Source organism: Beta vulgaris, chromosome 9 (assembly GCF_026745355.1).
Source record: "Beta vulgaris subsp. vulgaris cultivar EL10 chromosome 9, EL10.2, whole genome shotgun sequence".
Classification (NCBI taxonomy): Eukaryota; Viridiplantae; Streptophyta; class Magnoliopsida; order Caryophyllales; family Amaranthaceae; genus Beta; species Beta vulgaris.
In genome coordinates, this window is record NC_079210.1 from 34,442,169 (window position 1) to 34,466,349 (window position 24,181).

The 24,181-nt window shown below is 35.0% G+C and overlaps 2 protein-coding genes across 14 annotated transcripts; one reads left to right on the plus strand and one right to left on the minus strand.

The window, feature by feature from the left end:
• The first annotated feature begins 1,629 nt into the window (after positions 1-1,629).
• Positions 1,630-17,137, plus strand: LOC104903576 (serine/threonine-protein phosphatase 5). 2 transcript variants are annotated; one of them, XM_010691625.4, is made up of 14 exons: positions 1,630-1,845; positions 3,982-4,128; positions 4,524-4,693; positions 4,878-4,949; positions 5,489-5,639; positions 8,187-8,342; positions 10,275-10,383; positions 10,570-10,687; positions 14,342-14,489; positions 14,776-15,024; positions 15,836-15,961; positions 16,042-16,142; positions 16,536-16,610; positions 16,718-17,137. In XM_010691625.4, exons 2-14 carry the CDS (start codon positions 4,050-4,052, stop codon positions 16,775-16,777), a joined length of 1,614 nt encoding a protein of 537 aa, XP_010689927.2. In that variant the 5' UTR covers positions 1,630-1,845; positions 3,982-4,049; the 3' UTR covers positions 16,778-17,137. The 2 variants fall into 2 exon arrangements, with proteins under 2 accessions (XP_010689927.2, XP_010689928.2); XM_010691626.4 differs by lacking the exon at positions 8,187-8,342 and having other exon boundaries at positions 1,634-1,845.
• Positions 17,138-17,516: 379 nt separating this feature from the next.
• LOC104903577 (non-functional pseudokinase ZED1) lies at positions 17,517-22,912 on the minus strand. 12 transcript variants are annotated; one of them, XR_007269610.1, is made up of 5 exons: positions 21,747-21,894; positions 20,803-20,986; positions 19,645-20,708; positions 19,180-19,235; positions 17,517-17,960 (listed from the first exon to the last, which is right to left on the minus strand). XR_007269610.1 is itself a non-coding variant. In XM_019251845.3 (5 exons), exons 3-4 carry the CDS (start codon positions 20,938-20,940, stop codon positions 19,659-19,661), a joined length of 1,188 nt encoding a protein of 395 aa, XP_019107390.1. In that variant the 5' UTR covers positions 20,941-20,967; positions 21,747-21,786; positions 21,927-22,912; the 3' UTR covers positions 17,517-19,271; positions 19,645-19,658. The 12 variants fall into 12 exon arrangements, 8 of the variants coding, with proteins under 8 accessions (XP_019107390.1, XP_019107389.1, XP_010689934.1 ...); XR_007269611.1 differs by having other exon boundaries at positions 17,517-17,970; XR_007269612.1 differs by having other exon boundaries at positions 19,180-19,271.
• Positions 22,913-24,181: the final 1,269 nt, after the last annotated feature.

A 24,181-nucleotide genomic window follows, 5' to 3' on the forward strand; every position in this document is an offset into this window, starting at 1 on the left:
CTACATTACTTTATATGACTAAACGAATTTATTCATATAATATTTTTAAGGTTAGGATTCATATAACTCGACAAAAGCAACTTGAAATCCCGTGAAATTTTTTACACGAACTAGATCCAAATGTTATAAGCACTTAGTCAAAATTTCAAGCAAAAATTCAATCCCAACAGATCGCAATTATGTTTTACTCCAATTGGTCCAATTTCCAATGATTTTCATACCAACTTCAAACTTTCGCTTCAAAACCATATCAAACAAACTCGAAACTTATTAAATTCTAACACGTTAAAGTAAACAAGGAGTAGTACAATTTAGGCTCAAGAAACTCCAAAAAGTTGAAGTATGTTAGGAGAACTAAGGTTTCAAAATTTACCTTAATTATGTGCGAATCTGGGCAACAAATAAGGAGCATTCCCCTAAGATCTTGGGAAATACACCAAGCATTCATGGGTAATTTTTTGCATTAGACTAACGAATCTTCTTACATATACACATTAGGTAAAACAAATTGCAAATCCTACCGAACTTAGGATTCCTATAACTTGACGAATACAACTCAAGACCCTCTTAAACTCTGACACGAATTAGATCCAGATGTTATAAGAACTGAGTTAAAACTTCACGCAAAAATCCAATCTCAGTAGATCATAGTTATCGTTTTACTCCAACTTGTCCAGTTTCCAACGATTTCATACTAACTTCAAACTTCTGCTTCAAAATCGTATCAAATCAACTCGAAACTATATGGAATTTTAACAGGTTGAACTAAACTTGGAGTAGTACACTTTAGGCTCAAGAAACTCCATTAAAATCGAAGTATCTAGGATGATGAAGGTTTCAAATTGCACGTTAATTTTGTGCGAATCTAGGCAGCAAATAAGGAGCGTCTTTTTTGGATCTTGGGCTAAATTGTCGAGTATTCGAGCGACGAAGAAAATGGAAAACCTTGAGAGAGAAGAGAGAGATAAGAAATTCACCAAAATCAGAGAGGAAGTAGAGGATGAGATTTATATGAGGGTCGACCACACTTATAGCTGGCCACATATAAAAAATTCATGTTACTTGCTACATTTCCTTTTCGGTAAAACAAATATCAACTTTGACCAACAATTTTGATTTATGTAGTCATATGTAGTCAGATTAGATACATCTAAATGTATAAATTCATAATATCAATTTTTTATAATTTAAACTTAAACAAGAGATATTACATCGTGAAAATTTTACAAAAGCTAACATAGCAAGTAAATAAAGAAGGGAATACTAATTAATACACTTTTTATTGCGTAGTTATTTGTGCATGTCTATGTTGTATGTCGTTTAATTTTGTTTCCTCCTTCAGATTGTATGACGTAAGTCCCTAATCTATATGGTGCTATAAACTATCACATAACGAAATAGGTAACTTTATGTATGTTTCTATTGTTTGATAACATGTGTGATTCAGATGCATTGATTATGAACATACCATTTCATTATTCAATTTTGAAAGAGAATAAGTTACTTACCATTTCAATATCATTATCAATTTAAAATTATTTGCATACCAGTTGAATTAACTTTCGAAAAACTTTAGTTAAATAGGTGTTAAATGCAAGTCCTACGCCTCACGAGTCACGAGTAGACGTTGATAACTCCTCGATCAACTCCAATAGTAAGTCTACTACGACTAAAAAGGTTTGAGCAGCAGCATCCCAACCCCCACCACATTACCAATTTACCACAACCCCTGCAAAAACCTTAACTAGGGTTCTCTCTCTTCCCTTCATTTCCATTCTCACCCAACGCCAACTCTCTTCCTCTTATTCTCAAATCACGTTTTTCAGATTGAACTCCTCCTTCTTTGTAAGTTTTCTTCGATTTTTTTCTATTATAATTTTGGCTGAATCGAATTCATTTATACAAACTAAATGCTTTCTGCTTCCTTAAAAAATCTTGCATTTTGTTGCTTTCTTTTAGCACTAAATAATTATTCTTCTTCTTATGGGTCAGCAAGAAACGTTATCTTTGAATGTTTTTTTTTTTTTGTTTTTTTTTTTTTTGGGTTTCTTTTTCCAAGTACTGGGTTGTATTCCTAAGATAGGGATTCTTACAGTTATAATCTTACCTTTTTTTTTGGTTTTATGAAGAAGTGCTTTCAATATAATGCACTTTGTGTCAATGGCGGTGCAATTTTGGTAAAAGCAATCTAGATCTTCTATGATTATAGAACCAGAATTAGTTTATGAATGTTAAATGTTAAAGGTTTATACTTTATATGCTGCATGTCTGCATTTGATAATCATATAATGATGGCAATATTGTTGCTGGGTTGGGTCAAGGGTGAAGGTTCATTGAAATTGAAGTACTAGCTTTAGCCTGCTGAGAGTATGTTGCTACTGCTTAGAGTTAGCTGAATATGGATTTTTGGGTTCAGGTCCTGTCTGGTTCGTGAACATTTGAGATACCAATGTGTTACTATTCTACCCCATAGAAACTAGTAGAAAGTTTTAAACTTGACAGTCAAATAAAATTCAATGAATTCAGAAGTGGACTCAGCTTTTAACTGATTGACCTATTTGCTCTTATGTGCTTGTCTCGAAATTTCTTGTTCTTCCACTACGATTGAGATTGTGGTGGAGGGTGGGGTGTTCAGTTGAAAAGGGATTCAGCTTATGGAGGAAAAGGTTTCCACATGTTGAAATGAAGGAAAGATGAAGAAATTTTTTGCCTTTTTCATTCGTCTGTCTTTCTGATGTAAGAAAAGAACTATGTGAATATATGATGCCTTAATCTGCACTATGGAGAGGCTTATTTTTGGTTCTACGGACTTGGTATGTGGTATCGGGTTTTTCTGATATAAAAAACTATGCAAATATATGTTGCCACATGTTATTGATGAGGCAGTTGAGGGTTAGTGGTTGCCTCAAGTGCCTTCCAAACCACGCGAAACGGTCACCTATTGCATAGCGAAACTCATAGTGTCTTGTGCTCTTGACACTCATTTACCTGGTGATAGTTTGCAAATAACAGGGGTTTGGTTTGTGAGATGGATATTATAATTAGAGGGGTGGGATAAGGATAGGGGATTTGTGTTTGGGACAAGGATAGATCGATTTCTATTTCCTTTTAGTTTTGTGTTAAGAATAGTTTGGTGGTAACTCACAACTTGGTTAAAATACCTTCGCAATACTCCTAGTTTTTATAAGTTTGCCCACTTTCCTTTTTGGGTTGTCCGTTATTATTTTATCCACCTTTTTTCTGTTTTTGGAATGGTCCCACCAATTGTTTATTATTATCTTCACCTTCTCATTACTTTTCTTGACTCACAACATTAACTTAATACTATGTGCCAATAAATAATACTCTCTTTCCTTTTATGACCGACATACCTATTTCTTCTAAAACTCTGTACCCAGAGAAGTGGGTAAACTAATAAAACAGAAGGGAGTACTACTTTCCTTACTCTTCATTAATGGTTTTTAAGTCTTTTCCTATCCCCACTTTCCCTAAACAAACATGACTTTCCCTATCTCCACTCTTATTTCTATCTTCACCCTCGTCACCATATACAAACACCTTGTTCGTCCTGATTGTATCCTCTCAAGTATATTTAGAGGAACCGTTTGATTGCGACATTGGAGGGGAGAGGTGGAATTCGGGAACTATACAAGAAAGCTGCCCAGATGTCCAAATGGAGGGGGAGGGGGTCCAAAGTGTAGGAAAGCTGTGGACCTCCTGCAGAGTGTCACCTATTCCCCCTCCCCTCCTACTTCCTGTACTTGTGTGGATGGGGGTTTCGGGGGAGGGGGGTTATGGCTGCATTGATCGATTGGTTGAAAATTATGTGTTCCTACTAACCTTTGTCGCTCTATTTTGATTCTGGCATGTCAGTTTTTTTGGATACGGGATGAGATTTTTGGTTTGAAAATCTACTGCATTACGTAAAAGGATTGACTTTCAATGCTATAGCTTTTGACTAGTTTATTTTTTTGCTGACAGGCCTAGTAGGACCTGTACATGGAAGCTGTCATCTAAGCAACTCTTGAATTTCTGAACTCCGAGCTTCTATGCCCACTATGGAATCTGAAAGTTCAATAATATCACGTGCTGAAGAACTTAAGTCTTTAGCTAATGAAGCATTTAAAGGTACTGTATTTGTATAATAGAACTGCTTTTAGCTATGAAATTGTGTATGATATGGTGAAATTGTCAGATAATTAAGTCCATAGCTTTGGTAGTTAGTCTTTTTTTTCCCTTAATATATTGTTGACTGTTCAACAGAGTAAATTCCCTGATATACAACAGTTGTCAGTTTCAAGATACATTAACCAGTGTTTGAATCGATTTAACTTCTTACTCGTTGGCTTCTACCTCTAGTATATTTTGTAATTTGTTGTGAAATTTCGAAGGATTCATTATTGTGTGCTTCTACCTCTAATATATTTTGTAATTTGTTGTGAAATTTCGAAGGATTCATTATTGTGTTATATTATTTTGTCTTCCTATTCATCTTTCTTATGGCTTCATTTTGCATCTTTCAGGGCACAAATATTCTCAAGCTATTGAGTTGTACTCTCAAGCAATCGAAGTGAACAATCAGAATGCTGTATACTGGGCTAATCGTGCATTTGCACACACCAAATTGGAAGAGTATGGTAGTGCTATACATGACGCAACAAAGGCTATTGAGATTGATCCCAAGTATTCAAAGGCATGACGCTTTACATTTCAAATTTCTCATTGAAGTTCCCTGTTATTTATAATCTTTTAATGATACATTAAATGTCATATAGATTATTGAATTTGATACATATATTGATTTATTTGGTAAAACAGAGATATTTTTCCTGTTCCTGATGGCTTAGTTTAACATTGTTTCTCATGGCACTTCCCAGGGTTATTATAGGAGAGGGGCAGCATATCTTGCCATGGGAAAATTTAAAGACGCGCTTAAGGATTTTCAGCAGGTATCTTGGTCTTGAAAGCTGCTTTTCTTCATTGGAAGCATTTCCCATCTTCACCGATGCCTTTCATTTTGCTTTCTCTAAATATATTTTTGATGGTACTTCAGCTCTATGTCTCTTGGATTTGTTTGGATCTTTTTTTTTTATATCTTGTTTTATGAGGGCGTACAGCTGAATTGCTGCTGCAGTATGTTATTCTTTAGATGTATCAAAGTCATCCTGTGCTTTCTTATAATTATTAACTCTTTTAGGTATTAGGCTTAATTGAACTCGAGACTGGTTTCTGCTGTGGTGGGATGATATATTCTTCTGTGCTTTTTGGGGTCTCTTACACAACTGTAATATTTTTTTAATTGTTTTTAGTAACTTTTTTCCCGTCTGTGCTAAACTCCAGGAACCATCTCTGCATACCCTGCATAATCAAAGATAGTTGATTTATCCTTTCAAAAAAAAAAAAAAAGATAGTTGATTTATTTATCTCTAAATTGTTGGTTGCTCTAATACGAATGCCTTTGTCTATGACTTTTCCATTGTCCATTTAGGTCAAAAGGATATGCCCAAATGATCCAGATGCTGCCAAGAAATTGAAAGAATGTGAAAAGGCTGTGATGAAGCTAAAATTCGAGGAAGCTATATCTGTACCGGAGTCTCAAAGGCGATCTGTAGCTGATTCCCTTGACTACCGCTCTATTGGTAATCCCCTTGGCGAGTAGCATGAGAAGTTTCGTCATTTTTGACTTATTGCAGTAATAATATCGAAGTACTCTGTTGCATCTAATATATTGTCATTATGTTGACATGATCGAATTGCCCTTGTGTTTCTGTGGTTTCTACCACAAAATCTGCTGCACATCTATACAAATCTTCATGAGTTGTCAAGTAGTTGTAATGTTTTTCATCTGTTCTGACAAGTTTTTGGCATCAATCAATAGATGCATCCATCTTAAAGGTGATTAGAGGAATCAGGGGCCATTACTAAATACTTAGCTTGAATCCTCTGTCCCATATGTCTCACATCTAGTGTCCAAACTACTTTCCACCAAATATACATTATTCGAGTTGATTAAATTTAGGTTCAAGAGGTGGCAAAATTAGAGGGGACTGGGACACAAGATGAAATTTGTGATCTAAATTTAATTTAACTCCTTGTGATACAAGGTTGATTTATGATTTTAGTGAATGATGCGGGCTATCGCTGGTATGCTTTAGTAAAATGGTACAAGATTTCTGATGGTTCCTTTTAGTGTTCGAATGCAGTAGTCGTCTCCTTTCTTTCCTCTATGCAAATCATGCTGACAACTTCTTGTACCTTAGATCTAAATTAGAATTGTTTCATCAAAGTATTTTTCTTTCATAACGATTGCGATATTTTTCTTCTTTTTTCTGCTTTCCTCATTGTATTGTCTTTTCTGTGTGTGTAGAATGATGTTGGTATATCTTTCACCCTCTTCCCTCTGATTCTCCATCTCCCTCTTGGTTTTTGGGATTTGTGTAGAGAGTGAAAAAGGAACGCGTCACGTGCCTGATTATGATTGTGGAAATACAAGTTAGAGTGATATCCTACTTTTCCCTATCATTTGGCTGTCTTATAGGATTTTGGTATTTGGTTGAGTGACAGTTGATAGAAAATGTTTTGTTTGGTCTTAGTGCCCAGGAAAGTTTATCTAAGAAAGGCTACTTAAGTAACTTTGTTTAGCATTTGGCACTTTACAACGATTGCAACCCAACCATGAACTTGCTGGTTATGGAGTCTGAGTATAAGCAACCTGATGCCTGGTCTACCCTTGTCTGCTGAATGGAGAGATTTCTGATTACTTGATCTTTTGTTTTGAGGAATTTCTGAAGTAGCTCGCTCAAGTCAACTTATTTGTACTACTAGATGTTTAGATGATCTACATATGCGGGCAGATTTATCATATGGCGAGAATTGAAGATTAGGTGAGATGGCTGAGCAAGCATTGATTGTTGGATTTTTGATGCATGGAATAAATTTTGCATCAGTAGAAGAGGTCTAGATTTGATAGCATGTTTTAAATTTTTTGCTTGGTGATTGAGAGAGTGAAGTTAGTGAACACATTCCTTATGGTTCCACTTGCAGTATAGTTGTGCAATCAGCAATATGAATACTACTCCCTCCGTCTTTTATTAGTTTACCTGTTTGCTTTCTGATGGTCTTGAAGACACTTTTGACTATTAATATCTTTAATATTGTATTAATATAAATTATATAAAGTTGGTATCATAAATGTACACATTGAAACAAGTCCAGCTAGATCTCAATTCTCACATGATGATGTCTAATCTTTAATGTTAAATATGAGTGAAATAATATATTTAAGTTAATGAACTTTGACATTGAAAAAGTAAATGAGTAAACTAATAAAAGATGGAGGGATAGTAGTTAGCAAATGTTATTGAATCATGTTGAATATTTTTTTTTTTAAAATTTATTTCTTTTATATTGTCTCAAGTGTGGTCTGTTTCTCCATAGAGGCCTATCTTTGTGTATGGTTGAGTTGTATATCCTTTGTTTCAATAAAGCATGCTGAATTCGCTGGCTCTTAATATATGAATTTAGTGAGTTCTTTCTATATTGTTTTCTGTATCTTTGTGTTGGTCTCACATGTTTGTCTAGGGCTGCAACATGAATTGAAAATCTAAGTCTTTGCATGGTATGTGTCTTGATTTTTTTTGTGAGAGTCAAGCATGTTAAGTGATTGGGCATTATGGCCGTGTTTTTTGCACCTAAAAAAAGGTTTAGGATAGAAAAGTTCAGATCATGAGTCATGACGACCATGTTCAATTAACAACTACAATAAGTTATGATTTCATGAAAGTCAAATCAGTGGATTTTTGGATTTATTGTTAAAAGTGAGTAGTGTGAGATCCTATGTGGCCTGCTAGTTGCAGATCCTTTTGTATTTGATTGATGTGCTATCACTTGTGATATCCATGAGCAAATGGTTGCCAGCCAATAGCGCTCCTCATATGTGGAATAGCATTTTGATGATGCTTGTGCATTCAGTGACTTAGGTCATGAAGATTGTCACGATAACTATCTCACATAAACAATGATTCAAGCACCTATTGGCATTCCTATGCTGTAAATTTGAAAATAAAATAAAATTGGAAGTTTGGAACATAGTAATGTGAAGTGGCAGAGTGTTTACTATATAATGAATGGGTTGAAATGATAATATTATTGTGAAAGTACAAATTATGGTCGTATTGTTGTGGCAGTGGCAAGAATGACCAGCAGTTCAATTTTGGTGACTGCTGCTGCAGCAGTGGTTCTGGCTGCTGCATTGATGGCTGCAAATTTAATATCAATTGGAGCTGTGTTAGCAATTATCGCTTTGGCAGCATCTATCATGGTCATTGTTTTCCCTTTGGCACGTACGGAATCATTATTTGGACATCTGCTCTTAGCAGTTTGTTTATCTTTATTTTATATTTATTCCATTGAGGTTCTGTATGCAATCTGCTCTAGACTTCTTGGGTGATAATCTCTAGGAAGTTGGAAGCAAAAGACTTTGAGGACTTTATGTTTAGTGCTGCTGTCATGCTAAGCTTTTGGTGGAACAAGTAATTATTTGGTTCACTGCATATCATTTTATTCCTCAAAATGGAACTTTACCTAGTTGGATATCAGCTTCATGTAGGCTCTAACAGAGTTTGTTTGAGCTTGCTGGGTACTAATGCAGCCATTTCCTTAAACGGCTTGAAAGAGTTCTTTCTAACTCCCTGTTGGGTACCATTTCTTCTATTCCCTGCCTGGATATCCTCTGATTCTCCAGAGCTTGTGTCTTCAATAGTTCTAATTAGAAAACTCATGTTTTTTAAGAAGTGTTGGTTTCAGAGACTGAAATATTAACACACCTTGTTATTTGTTTCTCAATTTCTCTTGGTGGGTTTGGTATTTTCAAAAGAATAATATTAAATCTCATCCATTTTAACACCTAAAATATGACATGATTAAATCAATAAAAGCACAAATAATATTTTCTAAATAAAAAAAAGTCATAAATACCCAATATGCAACTCTTCTGAGTCAAATCTTATTATGTATTAACTACCACTATGTCTTCATGTGCTTTCTGTAAGAAAGTTCTTAGCTGAATAGTATTATATGGAATATGCGAATTGCTTTGTCTTGACATTCATCAATATTTTTTTTATTGAGATATGCTAATAATTAAGATGAACTGCAGTGCGTGTGGTCTATCTTTGCTAATTTGAGTCCTCAGGGTAGAAGATTGATGCCATTGACCTGGTCTAAAATAGTGGAAAGAAATGAGTTTAATTTGCATACGTATCTACCTACAACTTAGATGATGAACAACTGATGATTCATCCAAGGAATTAGATGTCATCCCTAGTAGGGTATGTGGTATAATTGTTGTTTGTCAGATAGCTTAGCTGGAGGAGGATGGTGATTACAAGTAGCCTGATGTGCGTTTATTTTGTCTATTGTTTTTGATGAAGACTGTTATATGAGATTAATATAATTCTTTCCTTCAGATATTATGTTCTAATTGATTGTTCTTTGACAATGGTCATCTTGTATCGTCTGCACACCTCAGGAAAATGTTGACAGGTGAAATCATTAGAGATGCTTTACTTTTGTACACAGTTCCTGTAGAACATTGACTACATTGCTGATTGCTATGTGTTCGAATATTCTAGTTTCTGTATGGCAATTTAATTTTGTGTACTTGGGAGACTTTGGCATTTGGTGTTTATGCATTTCCTCTTCTGACATGTAAACATGTTATTTTGGGCACTGTGATATATATGTTCACTATAAGTTGAGCTTTATAAGGAGATATTTTCTGCGACCAATGAGACGAATATGGCCTACTTTTTCTTTTTTTTTGAGTAATATATACCGAATTTCCAACTTTTGGTCTGCTTATAAAATTTTCTTTTTCATTCTTGTAGTAGTGTATGGTCCCTTTAATAACATCCTGAATATCTGATATGAGAGTCGCCAGTGGTCACTGTGAGATGTATTTCCTCTTTAGGTTAGCAGTGCCTTTGCTATTATTGTTCATCTTTTTCTTTTATTTTATGTCCAGGAAGCCTTTCCATCTTCCGAATGATTTCATATTTATGTACCGATGACGTGTGTATGTGAACTTTACTTAATGGGCCCTTTTGTTCGTCAATGACCTGCATTTAGTATGTATTGTCATTGTTTTAATTAGTTGAAAGCAGATTATAAACCCAAAAAAACTTTGCATTATGCTTATCTTTTGAACATTGAGAGGAGATAATTCCATTAGATACCAAAAAAAGGATATGATTTCATATTTTTGACTGTCACAGAGGTTGAACCACAATATTCTGGGGCTAGGATTGAGGGAGATACAGTTACACTGGATTTTGTCAAGAAAATGATAGAGGATTTCAAAACTCAGAAATGTTTGCATAAGAGGTATGTTAAAGGTGCTAATGTTGTAGCCCTAAAGAGTCTTTCTACATTGTCTTTTAATGTTCTTATTCGAGAATTATTGTATTAGTATATGATATTGATATGTAGAAATTAACAGTATACACATTCTGGTTTCTTGATTATTATAAATCTGAAATTCTTCTAATGAATTTGTTTCTTGTGCTTTAGATATGCATTCCAGATAGTCTTGCAAACAAGGGAATTGCTGCGTGCCTTGCCTTCTCTTGTTGATATAACTGTCCCAGATAACAAGCATTTTACTGTATGTGGTGATGTACATGGTCAGGTAATTTAGATTCTCTGACATCTCTCTTTATATATATATCTTATAGATTTTTAGTGGTGAAGGCTCCATTATTAGACCATTACTCTTTTGGAGGATCCATATCCTCCATTGTCATCTCTGGATACTGGATATCAAGCTCTTTTCATAAATAAATGTGTTAGGAGCCGTTTGGTTCATTTTGTTGGAATGGAATGGTATGAAAATCCATTCCATAGAGGTATGGGGTCATAACCCCATACCAATGTGAAATTGTTTGGTTCAATGCAAGTATGGATTCTTTATTCAGTTAAAGTGTTTGGTTCATGATTGGAATGGATATTATATTGATTATAAGCAGTAGATACTTAAATGAGAAAAAATGAATATTAGGAAAAAAAAAAAAAAAAAAACGAGTAATAATATTGATTTTCCCCTTTCAAAAACAATATTGATTTTAAAAGCAAACAAAATAATTATTAAAAAATAAAAAATATATTAAAATGACAAGGGGAAATTAAAAAAACAAAAAAAAAAAGACAAAGAGAAGACGAACAGACTCAAGCCTACGAAGAATGTGACGAGATAACGACGAAGAAGCAAGATCTCCAAATTTTTTGACAAGCAATTACGGAGTATACATAACATCAAACTAACCAAAATTTATCAGATTTGAATAGTAAACTTATCTGCTTTACATTCATATATAGATTTGCTACGTTTTTTTTTTTACTTAAGAAAAAAAAAAATCAAAAGTTGCCTTTGCCGGAGAACTGGGTTACTGCCGGTGGCTTTTGGTCGGAGTCAGATGAAGAAGATGGCCGGTCATTGGCTGTTTGTGGACGAGATCAGTTGTTAAAGATGATGCTTGTATCTCTCAAATTTCTTCTCTCTCTAATTTGATAATTAGGGTTTGAATCTAATCTGGAATGGAGTTTGAATCTTTAGGGGGGAGGTGGGTATGAGATTCCATGGGTTTTGGATGGAGTTAGAACCCCTTAGGTATGAGATTCTTGGGGTAAAAATTCTAACCAAACATTGGAATGGTATCACATCCATTCCATACCACTCTAAAAGCACCAACCAAACAGCCCCTAAGTTTAGGATTTGGATGGCTAAGATATACAGGTCCCTCTTTTCCTTTCACTTTCTCCCTCACCTGTTTGCAGTCTTTTCTGTGACTAGCGACTCCACTAAACTCTCTCTTGTTCATGGTTTGTTGCCATCTTTATGCCTAACCAATAGAATTGATTGTAGGTCTTCTTCCTCCTTATACCTGCTAGTGTTGTTTTCACAAAAATATTACCTTTGCAATCTTCCTTCCTCCCCTTAAATCCGTTATGTCTTCTGCGGCGTTTGTTCCTTTTTTTGCATTGCCATCGAGCAGCACATATTCCATTGACTAAGAAGAATATGCTCTGGAAGACCATGAGCACCCTCTAAGAACACGTCTTCCTAAATACATCTTTATCAACTACACGCATATCCAAATTCCTCAAGAAGAATTATCCAAATCAAAACAACAAAGCTAGCAAAGGTTAAATTATCAGAACATACAACATATGCTTAGCTTTCAGAAGTTGTTGGTTTGGAACATTTGGGTAGGACCCTTTTATCTGAGACATCTAATTGCGGTTTCTGCGATCACAATTATTCTTTTCAATAAATGTATATGGTGCAAGCTCTGAAACCGTGTATATTTCCAAAGAGGTCTTTCAATTAAAATTGGGGCTTTTGAGCTGATAAAATTGTGAATTCTCCTGGAAACTGCTAATTTAAGTGTCATTCTTGTAACACTGGAGCTCAATATGGGGGAGGTGGGAATTTTGTGAGCAAAAAAATAGAGAAAGAGGTTGAGTTTTCGACGACAACAGAGAAATAAGTTTGTTTCAAAATGGGTAACAGTAAGATGAAATATAGCTGTTTATTTTGGGACCAGCCAGGTCTTTGTCATGCAAGAAGTTGGAAGATCCTGTCATTTTGGGAAATGGAGAGGAATTAGCTTTGCTTAGGTTTCGTAGTATGGGTGTTAATGGCCTGAAGATTTATGTCTTATTTACATATTCTGTTGGCAGCTATTGTGGTGCAGAACCACTAGCAGGAATCCTATCAAGGTAATAATGTATTGAGGTTATTAGAAATTGTGTCTGTCTCCATTAGAACATAGCTAGTTCATCTATTGAGGTTATTAGAAATTGTGTCTGACTCTGTCTCCATTATGACATAGCCAGTTCCTCTATTTAGGAGTATATACACTACATTTTCTGGTCCCGTCGTTAAAACTTGAGGGTTGAGACATAATTTGTTTTTTCAGGCCCTAGACTGGGGAAGTTGCCAAGATGGCTATGGGACCTTATTACGAGTTTAAACATAACTGCCTTACCATAATTTAGGGGGCTTAGGGGTGCTCTTCCGTAAGGCTACTTAAATTGTGGAAGTTTTTTATTTAAAAAAAGCCGTGTTGCCAGAAATTTGGTGCTTCTTGGAATCTGGGTGCATATTTGGGCTTACATTTGCTGCTGTGAGCTGGCCAATCTTTAAATTGATCTCGAAAGGAGGTGGCTGAATGCTATTCTTCCCTTGCTTGTTTGGACTCGGAGGCTTTAATGATTCTCATCATCAGAGGACAGATATTAATAGCCACCAACTTACTCTTACCTTTGTCTTTTACAAGCACAAGAGACTTAGAACTGGCACCACCTGCATACCTTGGTTATTACAGACACTATCTTGAATGATAATGCTCATAGTTTTTTTTTTTCTCAGGAACAACTGGAGTAAAAGCAGCAGAAACATTGTTTCTCTTAGATACATCAGTCCTTCCAGGAGAAGAAATAGGGTTTTTCTTACAAACACACTTGGACTTTACTTAAACCACATTAAATGGCTCCGCAATGGATTCAATATTAGCTTGTCCAGCAGCTCCTGAAAGATTCCGAAACAAACTTATATCTATTCATGGTTTTTCAACAGCCTAACCTTGACTTTCTTATTTAGTTGAGTTAAGGAGAGGGCAGTTATCAGTCACATGATCCTCAGAATTACAAAAAGAGCAACCAATTAAATTTTTTTTATAATGCCAAAAAACATTGCCATGCACAAAATTACCAATTCGTGAAACTTCAGCAAATTCAAGCAAAGGGGTCTTGCATAGACCTTTGGTAGCACAAACATTTGGTTAATGCGGATTAAGGCTCCAATACCATTAGCAGACAAAGCAAGCAATAGAATCAAAGTTTAATAGCTTAGTGCGAAGCCTAGGGATTTGACCGATAAGTCAACCCACCTTATTTCTTCCAAATAAGGATCAAAGAGGGTCTCCAGGGGTAGATAACCAAGATATCATCAGCTTGCACATGCCAAGGTCTTTCCCCCCAAATCACCGGGAGTAGCAAATAAGAATCCAATCGTTACCCATTTCCAAATACTTAACATCTCCCTTAGCAAACTTCCAATCAGCTTTAGTGTGAGAGATAATAGTGTGTAAATCAAGATGTGAGCATAAGCAAGATCACAGGAATTAGCAGTTATTAGATCTTTAGATTGTACCAAGTGATTGAATGATATACCTGGGCTTGTAAAATTTAAGTTTTTTTTTTTTTTAATCAAATCTAATATGGTGTTTGTTTTTCCTTGTATATTCCACTGAATGAACTACTTTTTATGTTTTTGTTGCAGTTTTACGATCTTCTACATATATTTGAGCTCAATGGGCTTCCTTCGGAAGACAATCCATATTTGTTTAATGGTGACTTTGTGGATAGAGGCTCTTTCTCCTTAGAGGTCATTCTAACGCTTTTTGCGTTTAAGTGCATGTGCCCATCTGGTAAATCCTCATCAATCTCTTATTTTCTTTGTTTTCTTCTTTTGTGATAAGTGCCTTCTACTGTTATTTTGTATCTATTGTTAGAATTGCTTGTCATGGGTTGAGTTCCTAACTAATACCGCTATAATGCTAGCAGTAAAGCTGGCCTCAAAAGGTCTTTTAGAAGTTATACTCTCTGAGACATCTTTTTTTATTCTGTCTTAACTCCAATGCTTGCAACTATTTCAGAGATTAATGATGCTCCAACTAATTCTGCATTTGACATGCTTGTTTTTCGACATGCCAGCTATGTATCTAGCTAGAGGGAATCACGAGAGCAGAAGCATGAATAAGATATATGGGTTTGAGGGGGAAGTCAGGTCCAAGTTGAGTGAAACTTTTGTTGAGCTCTTTGCAGAAGTCTTCTGCTGTTTACCGTTGGCTCATGTCATAAATAAGAAGAAATTTGTAGTTCATGGTGGCCTTTTCAGCGTAGACGGAGTAAAGCTTTCTGACATTAAAGCAATTGATCGATTTTGCGAACCTCCTGAAGAAGGTAATTTTCTTGGGTACTTTTTCGTGAATGTGATTTATTTTTCCGTGCTTATTCTAGTTGCTTTTTCTTATTGAAATATAGAGGGTGACTGTTACCATATACAGTAGTATATATTACTAAATTAATATGGACTCATGATAATGATATTTTCTTGAGATGCTACCCTTACTTGAGTCCAATTTTATAAAAAATAATGTACCCTAGTGTGCTTCTCCTGGGCTGTCTTATCCGTGTGATTGCTGTTGATATGGGAGGAAAGCAGGATTTATCCATTTTCAGATGACCAATATCCTCATTCGATGAACTGTTCAAGCAAATTATTCTGATATCATTTTATGTTCATATATACTTGTCCTTTTCTCCAGTGAATTTATTTCTCTTCTCAACTTCTTGTGCGATCTTCAAATATATTTGCTGTAAGAGACTAAACTCTTTCTAAGTGGTTCCCTGGGTCGTGGGCCTCGTGGCCTTGTGGGAAATGCAATTCGTGTAGAGGAATACTATTTTCTGGTTTGTTGAAATGTTGAAGGCTTGTCAGCAGACTGTTTAGTTTTAGCTCATAGGTCTTAGATTTTATTGTCTATACTTCATAATTCATATTCTTCTCCCCCTTCAAATTGAGTTTGTCCTTTCGAAATAGAACTTCGGAAATGGCCTTGAATCTGGATGTTCCATCCGTCTCCAAAAGGAGAAATGGTTCCCTACTAAGATTGCCAAATTCTTATAAAGGTTGAAAGCCGGGGTTCAATTGTGATTTGTGAAGTCTACTTGTCATGGAATTCATGTGGATGAGCTTGTTCTTCTTTGACAGGATTGATGTGTGAAGTATTGTGGAGTGATCCACAGCCAAGCCTAGGGAGGGGTCCCAGTAAGCGTGGTGTTGGCCTTGCATTTGGTCCTGATGTCACCAAGAGGTTTCTGCAGGACAACGATTTAGGTAGACTTTTGATATAAATTATTAATTTTATGTAGATAGTGGAGATGATGTGTTATATCAATATTTGTGCCTTTTTTCAGATTTAGTTGTACGATCTCATGAAGTGAAAGATGAAGGGTATGAAATCGAGCATGATGGTAAACTAATTACCGTCTTTTCTGCGCCTAATTATTGTGATCAGGTAACTTGCTCATCTTTCATTTTTTACATGAAGTCATTCAAAAAAAGTATAATCCAATGAAATAGTTGTTTTTGCTTCAAATTTGATGTATATAAAGCATGGTAGCAGTTATCAGTTGATCTCTCTCCATCCTTCCAACGTATTTTGTTTCAAACAGTTCTTATTATTGTACATGGCAATGAAAGTTCTCGTCAGAAAGATGTTCAGAGTTTACTTTTGTGCTTTGAAACTTGGATAATTACAAAATAGTTACGTTCTAAAAATACTGAGGTGTATTGCCCAGAAAAAAAAACAAAATACCGTGGTGCGTCCTGTATTTATAAGTTCAATGTCCAGTTTTGCTGAAGTTTGGGCCATTTAATGAATCCGAGTGACCAAACTTAACCTTTGCAGATGGGGAATAAGGGTGCTTTGATTCGTTTTGAGGCCCCGGAGTTGAAACCTAACATTGTCACGTTCTCTGCTGTGGTTAGTAGTTTTTTGCTCTCACTCACTATCTTGTTTTTTGTTCATCACCTACGTATTCCTTTGCCTGCACTTTTAGTTGAATATGTTTTGGTTTGATGTTATGGCAGTCTCATCCTGATGTTAAACCAATGGCATATGCCAACAACTTCCTTAGAATGTTTTCGTGATTCAATGATGCGGCCAATTCAACTTGAATCAAGTATCGTGTAGAATTTTTGAGCAAGGAGGATTGAGAAGCTTGAATCAGTTACCTTTTTTCTGGGTTATACTCCTTTTTCTTCAACGTTTCTGGTTCTGGAGCACTCACCTAATACGCTCCTGGCAAGAAGTGATCAGTGCTTCATGAAACATAGTGCCATGTAAAATATGTGGCTCCTTTTTCTTTTCTTATAATTCATTTGCTGTTTTGTATCTTTCCATATTGTTTATTGTTTCTCAACAGCTAAAGATACAAAATAGTTTCAAGGCAAAAAATGATTTCCTGTATTCCTCTTCTTGGATTTGCATTGAAATTTTTTTATTGTGCAGCCAATTATATCCTTTTGCTATATTGTGAAATGAGATTACTGTTGTCAAAAATCGACCTCGATCTCAACCTGATCCGAAGATTGGGTTTTGACAGAAAAACACGACTGGATCGTGATATTATTTGGACCTGAATTCCTCTATTATTTTCTTGGCCAAGACTGATTAGAGTTGTTTTTCCTAGGTTAATTTAAGTGCTCTGCGTACAGGCCAGGCCATCTTTTAGAAGGTAGAATTGTTTTTTATCCTTTGCAAATGTCACTTACAATTATAACTTTGATATAATTTCTATGATTTGTAGTTGGAGACAGTGATAATTATACTTTTGATATAATTGCTATCGGTTGTAGACTGTAGTTAGAGACAGTGAGTGAAGTTGCCTGAGGTTGGAATGTTGGATGATATATTAACTTGATAAAGGTGATTGCAGCTACACTAGCAGAGTGTACAATCATTAAGGTTCATCGAACACTATTTCATTACCAAGATTTTATGAAAGGCAACGCCTCTTGATTTATAACTAAAAACTCAAATGCACAACTGAGCTACAAACATATTAAAGTTGAATTCGGGCTGTTAAAATGCAAATCCTTAAATTTGCCTCGATGGGGAAAATTGTCAGGAAGATCCACCACATATCCCAATGAAGGCGGCATGGTTTCCTCAATAGTAGCAAGCTTATGCTTCAGCTCTACCGGTTTATCTTCAGAATCAGGCTTCAGCTTCTATATCCGACAACGCCAGATGATGCATCAGAGGCAGGCTTAACTTCATCCTCAATCTGCTCATCTTCTACAACATTTGATTGCTCTTGTGTTCATAGTTCTGCAGAGTTCTAAGAAATTTTTTCATATGATTGCTATTTATTATATTCATAATCCCTACAGTAAGCAACAAGACTTCCATGAACGGTAGTATTTCCTCCACTAGTGTGTTAGCTCTACATTAGCTTGTACAACATTTAGAATAAACTAGTTATTGGGCCCGGGCTATGCCCCAGGTAAGAAAAAATTTCATTTATTAATATAATATTTTATGATAATAACACTATATACAACCTAGCCTAGTGGTTAAAATTTTAGTATATGTACTTGAGGTCTCGGCATCAAACTCTATACTATGCAATTTCTTAATTTTTTTTTATTGTACATGGATTACATGAACTAAAACTCCCTAGGGAGAGCGCCACGTGGCACAGTTTCTTGTTTTCGCACGCCTTTTAATATATTTGTATAGATATACATTTGACACAAATGCAGCTGATATTTCACCTGATAATGAATGCTCTTATGTATAAATGAATACAGAAACCCAATATTTTGCAAGTTTGTCTATAGTATGGAAAACAAAAAAGACAAGAAGTACATGGCTCAAGATAGTTATCATCTATGTAGCATGGATACTTCTTCTAGGTCATGTATTCGTACCGTATCCGTACCCATTCCTAAAATTTCAAAATCTTACCGTTTTATGTCCCCGTACCCGAATCCGCACCCTTATCGTATCCGTCTATGTGCAACTTAGGTTATCATTGAGCCATTGAGTTTCAATGCAAATTTCTTTAATTGTCTGTATGATAAATATATATACTTAGGCAAGTACAAGATGAGTCTACATGTGTCTGAATACAGAGTCCATGGTAGAAAGGAAAACTTTTTCTAGGAAATATGGTGTCCTACATTTCTAAATGTGGTTTGAAAGGGATAGATAATATATTTTGCCAAGGGGTGGAAAATTCTCTTAAGGATGGAAAACATCCATTTTTAAGAGAAGTAATAATACATTTTCCCCCTTATACCTTACCTTTTTCTTTCTCTCTTCCCATCCATCTCCTCTTCATTTCCGTTTTTTCCCCTCTAACTTTTCTTGCCGAAACCAAACAAAGACAACTAATCTAGATTTTTTTTTTTTGCCTTGGAAAATCAGTTTTTGTTGAAAATATTTTCCTTCTAACCAAACAAAGCTGTAATGATGGTAAGTTAATGCCCATATCATGGTATTGCACTATTGATGCAATGAAAAAAGGAGAAGCAAAAAAACACACCTGAATGTGGTATAGGAACTTTGTTCATCTCTAACATTTTATCATACTCATAGCCCCTATTGTGACGGAAGGTAAAAAAAACTCTCATGTCCCTGATAAGAAGTAAATGCAGACAATAGAACATAGAGATGATCTTTCTAGGAGAAAGGCTTCAAACTGATGATGAAACTGAAATTTAAGTCTTAGTACATATCAGTATATCACTCTTTAATATTTGACAACAGTTCATTTATTTGGACATCAAGATTGCAGCAATGTTTAAAATACTTTGTGGAAGTTCCACTAACATAAAATTATCAACAAGCATTTTCGATTGTGAAAGATGATACAAATTATATACTTCTAAATTCCCTACAAGGATAGTGTAGAAATAAGGTATCCCGAGAATGAATAAATTATCATTTCATCCTACAGTCTTTTCTGTTCAACTAGCAGAATGCTTTCCTGTAAAAGATAGAAATATACCTTATATTTCAGTGTCAATTGTTACTCTCAGGGATAGATTCTGAGGACCTTATCATGCTCTTGAGCTCGGTTGCCACATTTACCATAGTCGGCCTAGTATCTTCTTCTGTTGCTGTGCAACGGAGTGCAAGCTCTATTGATGCTCTTAGTGTCTGTTTGAGTTCTTCATTTAATGTCAGTTTATTTCCAGTGATTGCAGGGTCAATAATCTCTGTAATACACTTGTATCCAAGACCATTCTCAACCCAATCAACCAAATGACTCACCACATCACTGTCCTTTCGTGGCTTGATGGGTCTAAACACAGCATCTTTTCCTGTCAAGATCACAAGAAAAAATACGCCAAATGCATACACATCTGCACTCTCTGCCACCATGCCAGAAAAAACGTATTCAGGTGCAGCATAACCGCAAGTCCCTACTACAATATCTTCCACATATTTTTTACCCTCAGGAACAGAAATAGCAAGACTGAAGTCTGACAATTTAGCAGAATTATCCTCGCCTAAGTACACATTTTGAGGCTTTAAGCTCCTAAGAATTATAGGCCGGTGAAAAGCGGTGTGCAGATAGGCCATAGCATGAGAGATCTCCCATGCAATTCTTATTCTCTCCCTCCAATCAAGTGGTGAATTATCTTCATTCTTATTTCTGAATACTAGGTCATTGACATTAACATTTTCTACCCACTCAAAAACAAGGACTGTATATTTGGTCTCCAGACAACATCCGAGAAGCTTGTGCACATTCTTATGAGTGCTCATTTGTGCAGCAACCATAATTTCACGAAAAGTTCCAGATGTAAGATTAGGATCACATTTTTCAGATTGCTCCTTTACCAACACAGATCTTTCATCCCAGAAACCTTTATACCACTTAACATCTGATTCCTTAAAGGACATAGTGTGTAGTTCCAAATTCATAGTGTTGAGCTCATCTACTGAGAAGTGGCGAATGGGGTTCGTCTTACCATGAAACAACGATATGCTTTCCTCTAATGCCAATGCTCCATTCTCTATAAAGTTTTCTATGCTGCCTTTGAAAATCATGTACTTGCCACTTCGCTGCATAAACCAACAAGATTGAACAATTAACTCAATGTAATGCAAGTTTAGACCCTGACAACAACTGTAAGCTAGACGCTTGTGTATTTCATACCATCCTATCTTCCTCTAGTTTCGGGATACTGCATGTCTTCCATATGTTTCTAAATGAACCAAATGCCTCATGAAATATGCTCTTTTTCTTTGCCAAGTTAATCGACATATTGGATTCCCTTTGCAGCTTTGCTTGCATGAGAGAATATTACATGAAGCTTGCACACTGTTTTACACTAGCTTGACTTGATCAGTAACAAAAGAAATTAATGACGAATCTTGATAATCATCCTTCTCTAAATACCATATCAGTAAAAACCTATATTGACTTTATCTATGAACAACATGAAGGATGATACATCCATTTCACAGATTACATATTCTAAGACAGTTTGACCAAAAATATTTCATTAGACCAATTATTAGCTATACAAAAAACACTAAAGTTGGGTAAGATACTTATCAGAAAATTGACTATATCATACGAAAACTGACCATATCATAAAATTGACTATATCATACAAAACAGACTATATAAAAAGTGGTTATATCATACACAAACTGACTATATCAAACGAAAACTTCTTATATCAAATGAAAACGGACTATATCACATAGTTTTCAGTACACAATAGATTATTGTGACCCTGGTCCATTCAAGTTTATTTGCCTTATAGATTGTGAATTCATCCCCACAGTTCAAGATAATTCAGTTTTAATTTTGTTTTATATATAAAACAAGAGAAGATAGAGAATAATTTTCTCACCCAATTGGAATTTGAAAGGGCTTGTAAGGAAAACATGTAATAGTAATTGGTAACCATGGTAGGATTACTTGTTTCATGAAACCATCAATGGTTAACTTGAGATATTTCATAATATAAAACAACAATAATAACAACAGAATTATCTAGAAGATCTCCTTAACTAGTTAGTACATTGAATGATAATGAAAAAAATGGTTGTACTAATAATATGGAGTAGTAATCAAAATAAAGAACTAACCTTGAAGAAATTCCAATCAGCAACTTTTGCGAGTTGCGTTCTGTAAGTTTCAGAGAGTTTAAAGCTTTACATTAATCTCTACATTTTACTACTATTTACTAAAAGAGACCAGCCATATCACATATATCAGCTACTAAAAGAAAAAGGTCAAGATTCTGAATACAGCTATATTTGACTTACCAATTTCTTTCACTGTTTTGACTTTTGAGTTTTGAGTATGAACGAAGATAATAGATATGGAAGGCAGGAATTAGCTCACGCGTCCGAGATATTGTCTTGTGGTATCTTAAAAAATGAACTCACAAAGTTTTCACCGATTTATTTGACTCCTTAAGTAGATTTTGTTTTTTTTTTTTTTTTTTCTGAAATTTCGCTACGTAATTCTTAAGGTTTGACGTAATTCTCAAATTACTCTTCATATTTGGGGAATTCTTTCAATTTTCTCTCTCTTGTTCCCATCTTAATATTCCTAAATTCTAAAAATCTCATCTGCTGAATAATGAAAAAAATTGGGCGGCTAATATCAACGATGAAACTTGCTGGAGTATTACTATTATTGACGCAATCCTTCAGGTTATTAGTTAGATTTTATCTTTCTAACTTTATTTGTGTTTTTTCTTGTTCAATTATGTTTAAGGTAATTAATTGTTCCTTCCAATTATGAACATATGAAGGTTGTCATAAAAGAGCCTAACCCTTTCTCCTCTACATGTGATACTCTACCACCCTAACCTCCATTTCTTCCTCCACTTTATACCACCACTTCACCTTATGTTCCTCTCACAAGAACAGCAGGCCAACCCAAGAAAACATCTCAATTCCTCCACCAAAACCACCTACTGACTTTGGTTCAAAGAGAAAGGAACAAGTTCCTTCGAATGATTATAAATGGGTAAATGAGGTATGTCTCCCTACTCAGCTATGATCAAGTCCTACAGTCACTTTCAATGGACTTCGGATGATAAAACTAATAAGATAATGGGTATAAAAAGTCCTTAGTGATAAATTGATCGAACAACAAAAAAAAGAAATCAACTCCTTGAAATAGCAATTGGATGGGCATCATGAGGAGGTTATGAAGAAATTAGAGGAAGTGGTAGAAGAAGTAGTAGAGGAACACAACCCCCCTCCCTTCCTAATGTATATTTTATGTTGCTCTTACAGGAATAGGAACTCTTCGTTTTTGTTTCTTTTCTTTTCTTTTCTTCCATTTTATATTTTGTACCTCTGTGGAACAAGTGCTATAAATACAATGACTTTTGCTAAAATTGTCTTCATTTGTGATTTGATTGCATAATTTCTTACTTGAAATGGCTAATATTATGTGATTGATGTTTGAGCAAGTCTAACCTTTGTAAATCCTGACTTAACCATTTTTTTGTGCTTGTTAATGGTCTAAAGGTCTTATAACTACCAGTCTTCCCGAAATCAACAAGAATTTGATCTTTTTGACGATAACAGAGGGGAAAAAGATACTAGGAAAAAACTAAGTTGAAAAAAAATTGAAAATATTACAAATTGAAAAATTTAAAACCCTTAAATCTGCCTTGATAAAATTATAAAGTATTATTTTATTTATTTCTTTCATTTCCTTAAGTTATATGTTGTTTTATTTTCATTAGTTTGTAACTTTGTTGTCATCATCAAAAAAGGGGAAAATGTTGAACCTAGTTTTGATGATGACAAAGGAACAAAGATACAGACTAATTAATAATGAACTAACAACTTGTTAAGTGAATAGATTTTTGCTAGGCGTCAATGAAAAGAGCAAAGAGAACTAAGTGAAGATACTCAAGGAACTGATACTAGAGAAGCGTTGGAACAAGAGGACCAAAGCAAGGCTTTTTGTTTCTAGTTTCAATGTAAAGGAACATGTTTAACTTAGATCGTGGAGATCATGGGTGTTAAAAGGAACGTGTTCCTCTAGTTGAGGAACATCATGAGAAAATATTTTTACCACTAACACATGTTTTAATCCCACGTTCTAAATAATAACTTCTATAAATACTTATGTCTAATTAAGTTCCAATTTATGTCTGACAAGTGATTTAGTGAGTCTAACTAAATAAAGCATCAATGTCTTCATTCTGTCATAAAAATCTTGTTCTTTGCCTGCTTACTCTAATTCTACTAAGTTTATTGATCATTGTATTTTGATTTTGGGTAAAAGAATTTTGAGTGAAGTCGTGCAAGAGAGAAAGCTTTGAGTGAAGCGAGTTAAAGTGAGGAAACTTCAAGTGAAGTTGAGAAAAACAACTGTTAAGGGAATAGTTGTTCAGGAACTTGAGTTTAGGAACTCAAGGTGTGGCCCATGAGTAGAATTAGGTTGTAACAAAGTTGTTTGGCCTAATTAGTGAATGTGTTGTGTTTAAAATCCCTAGTGGTCAAGGTTGTTTCTTATTGTTGGGCCTAAAAAAATTTTCCTCGTAAAAATG

Coding starts and splice junctions, on each gene's coding strand:
- LOC104903576 (XM_010691625.4), top strand. CDS start 4,050: ATGCCCACTATGGAATCTGAAAGTTCAATAATATCACGTGCTGAAGAA. Junction 8,343..10,274: donor CATTGTTTTCCCTTTGGCAC/GTACGGAATCAT, acceptor TGACTGTCACAG/AGGTTGAACCACAATATTCT. Junction 16,611..16,717: donor TTGTCACGTTCTCTGCTGTG/GTTAGTAGTTTT, acceptor ATGTTATGGCAG/TCTCATCCTGATGTTAAACC.
- LOC104903577 (XM_019251845.3), bottom strand. CDS start 20,940: ATGCAAGCAAAGCTGCAAAGGGAATCCAATATGTCGATTAACTTGGCA. Junction 20,709..20,802: donor AACTAGAGGAAGATAGGATG/GTATGAAATACA, acceptor TGGTTTATGCAG/CGAAGTGGCAAGTACATGAT.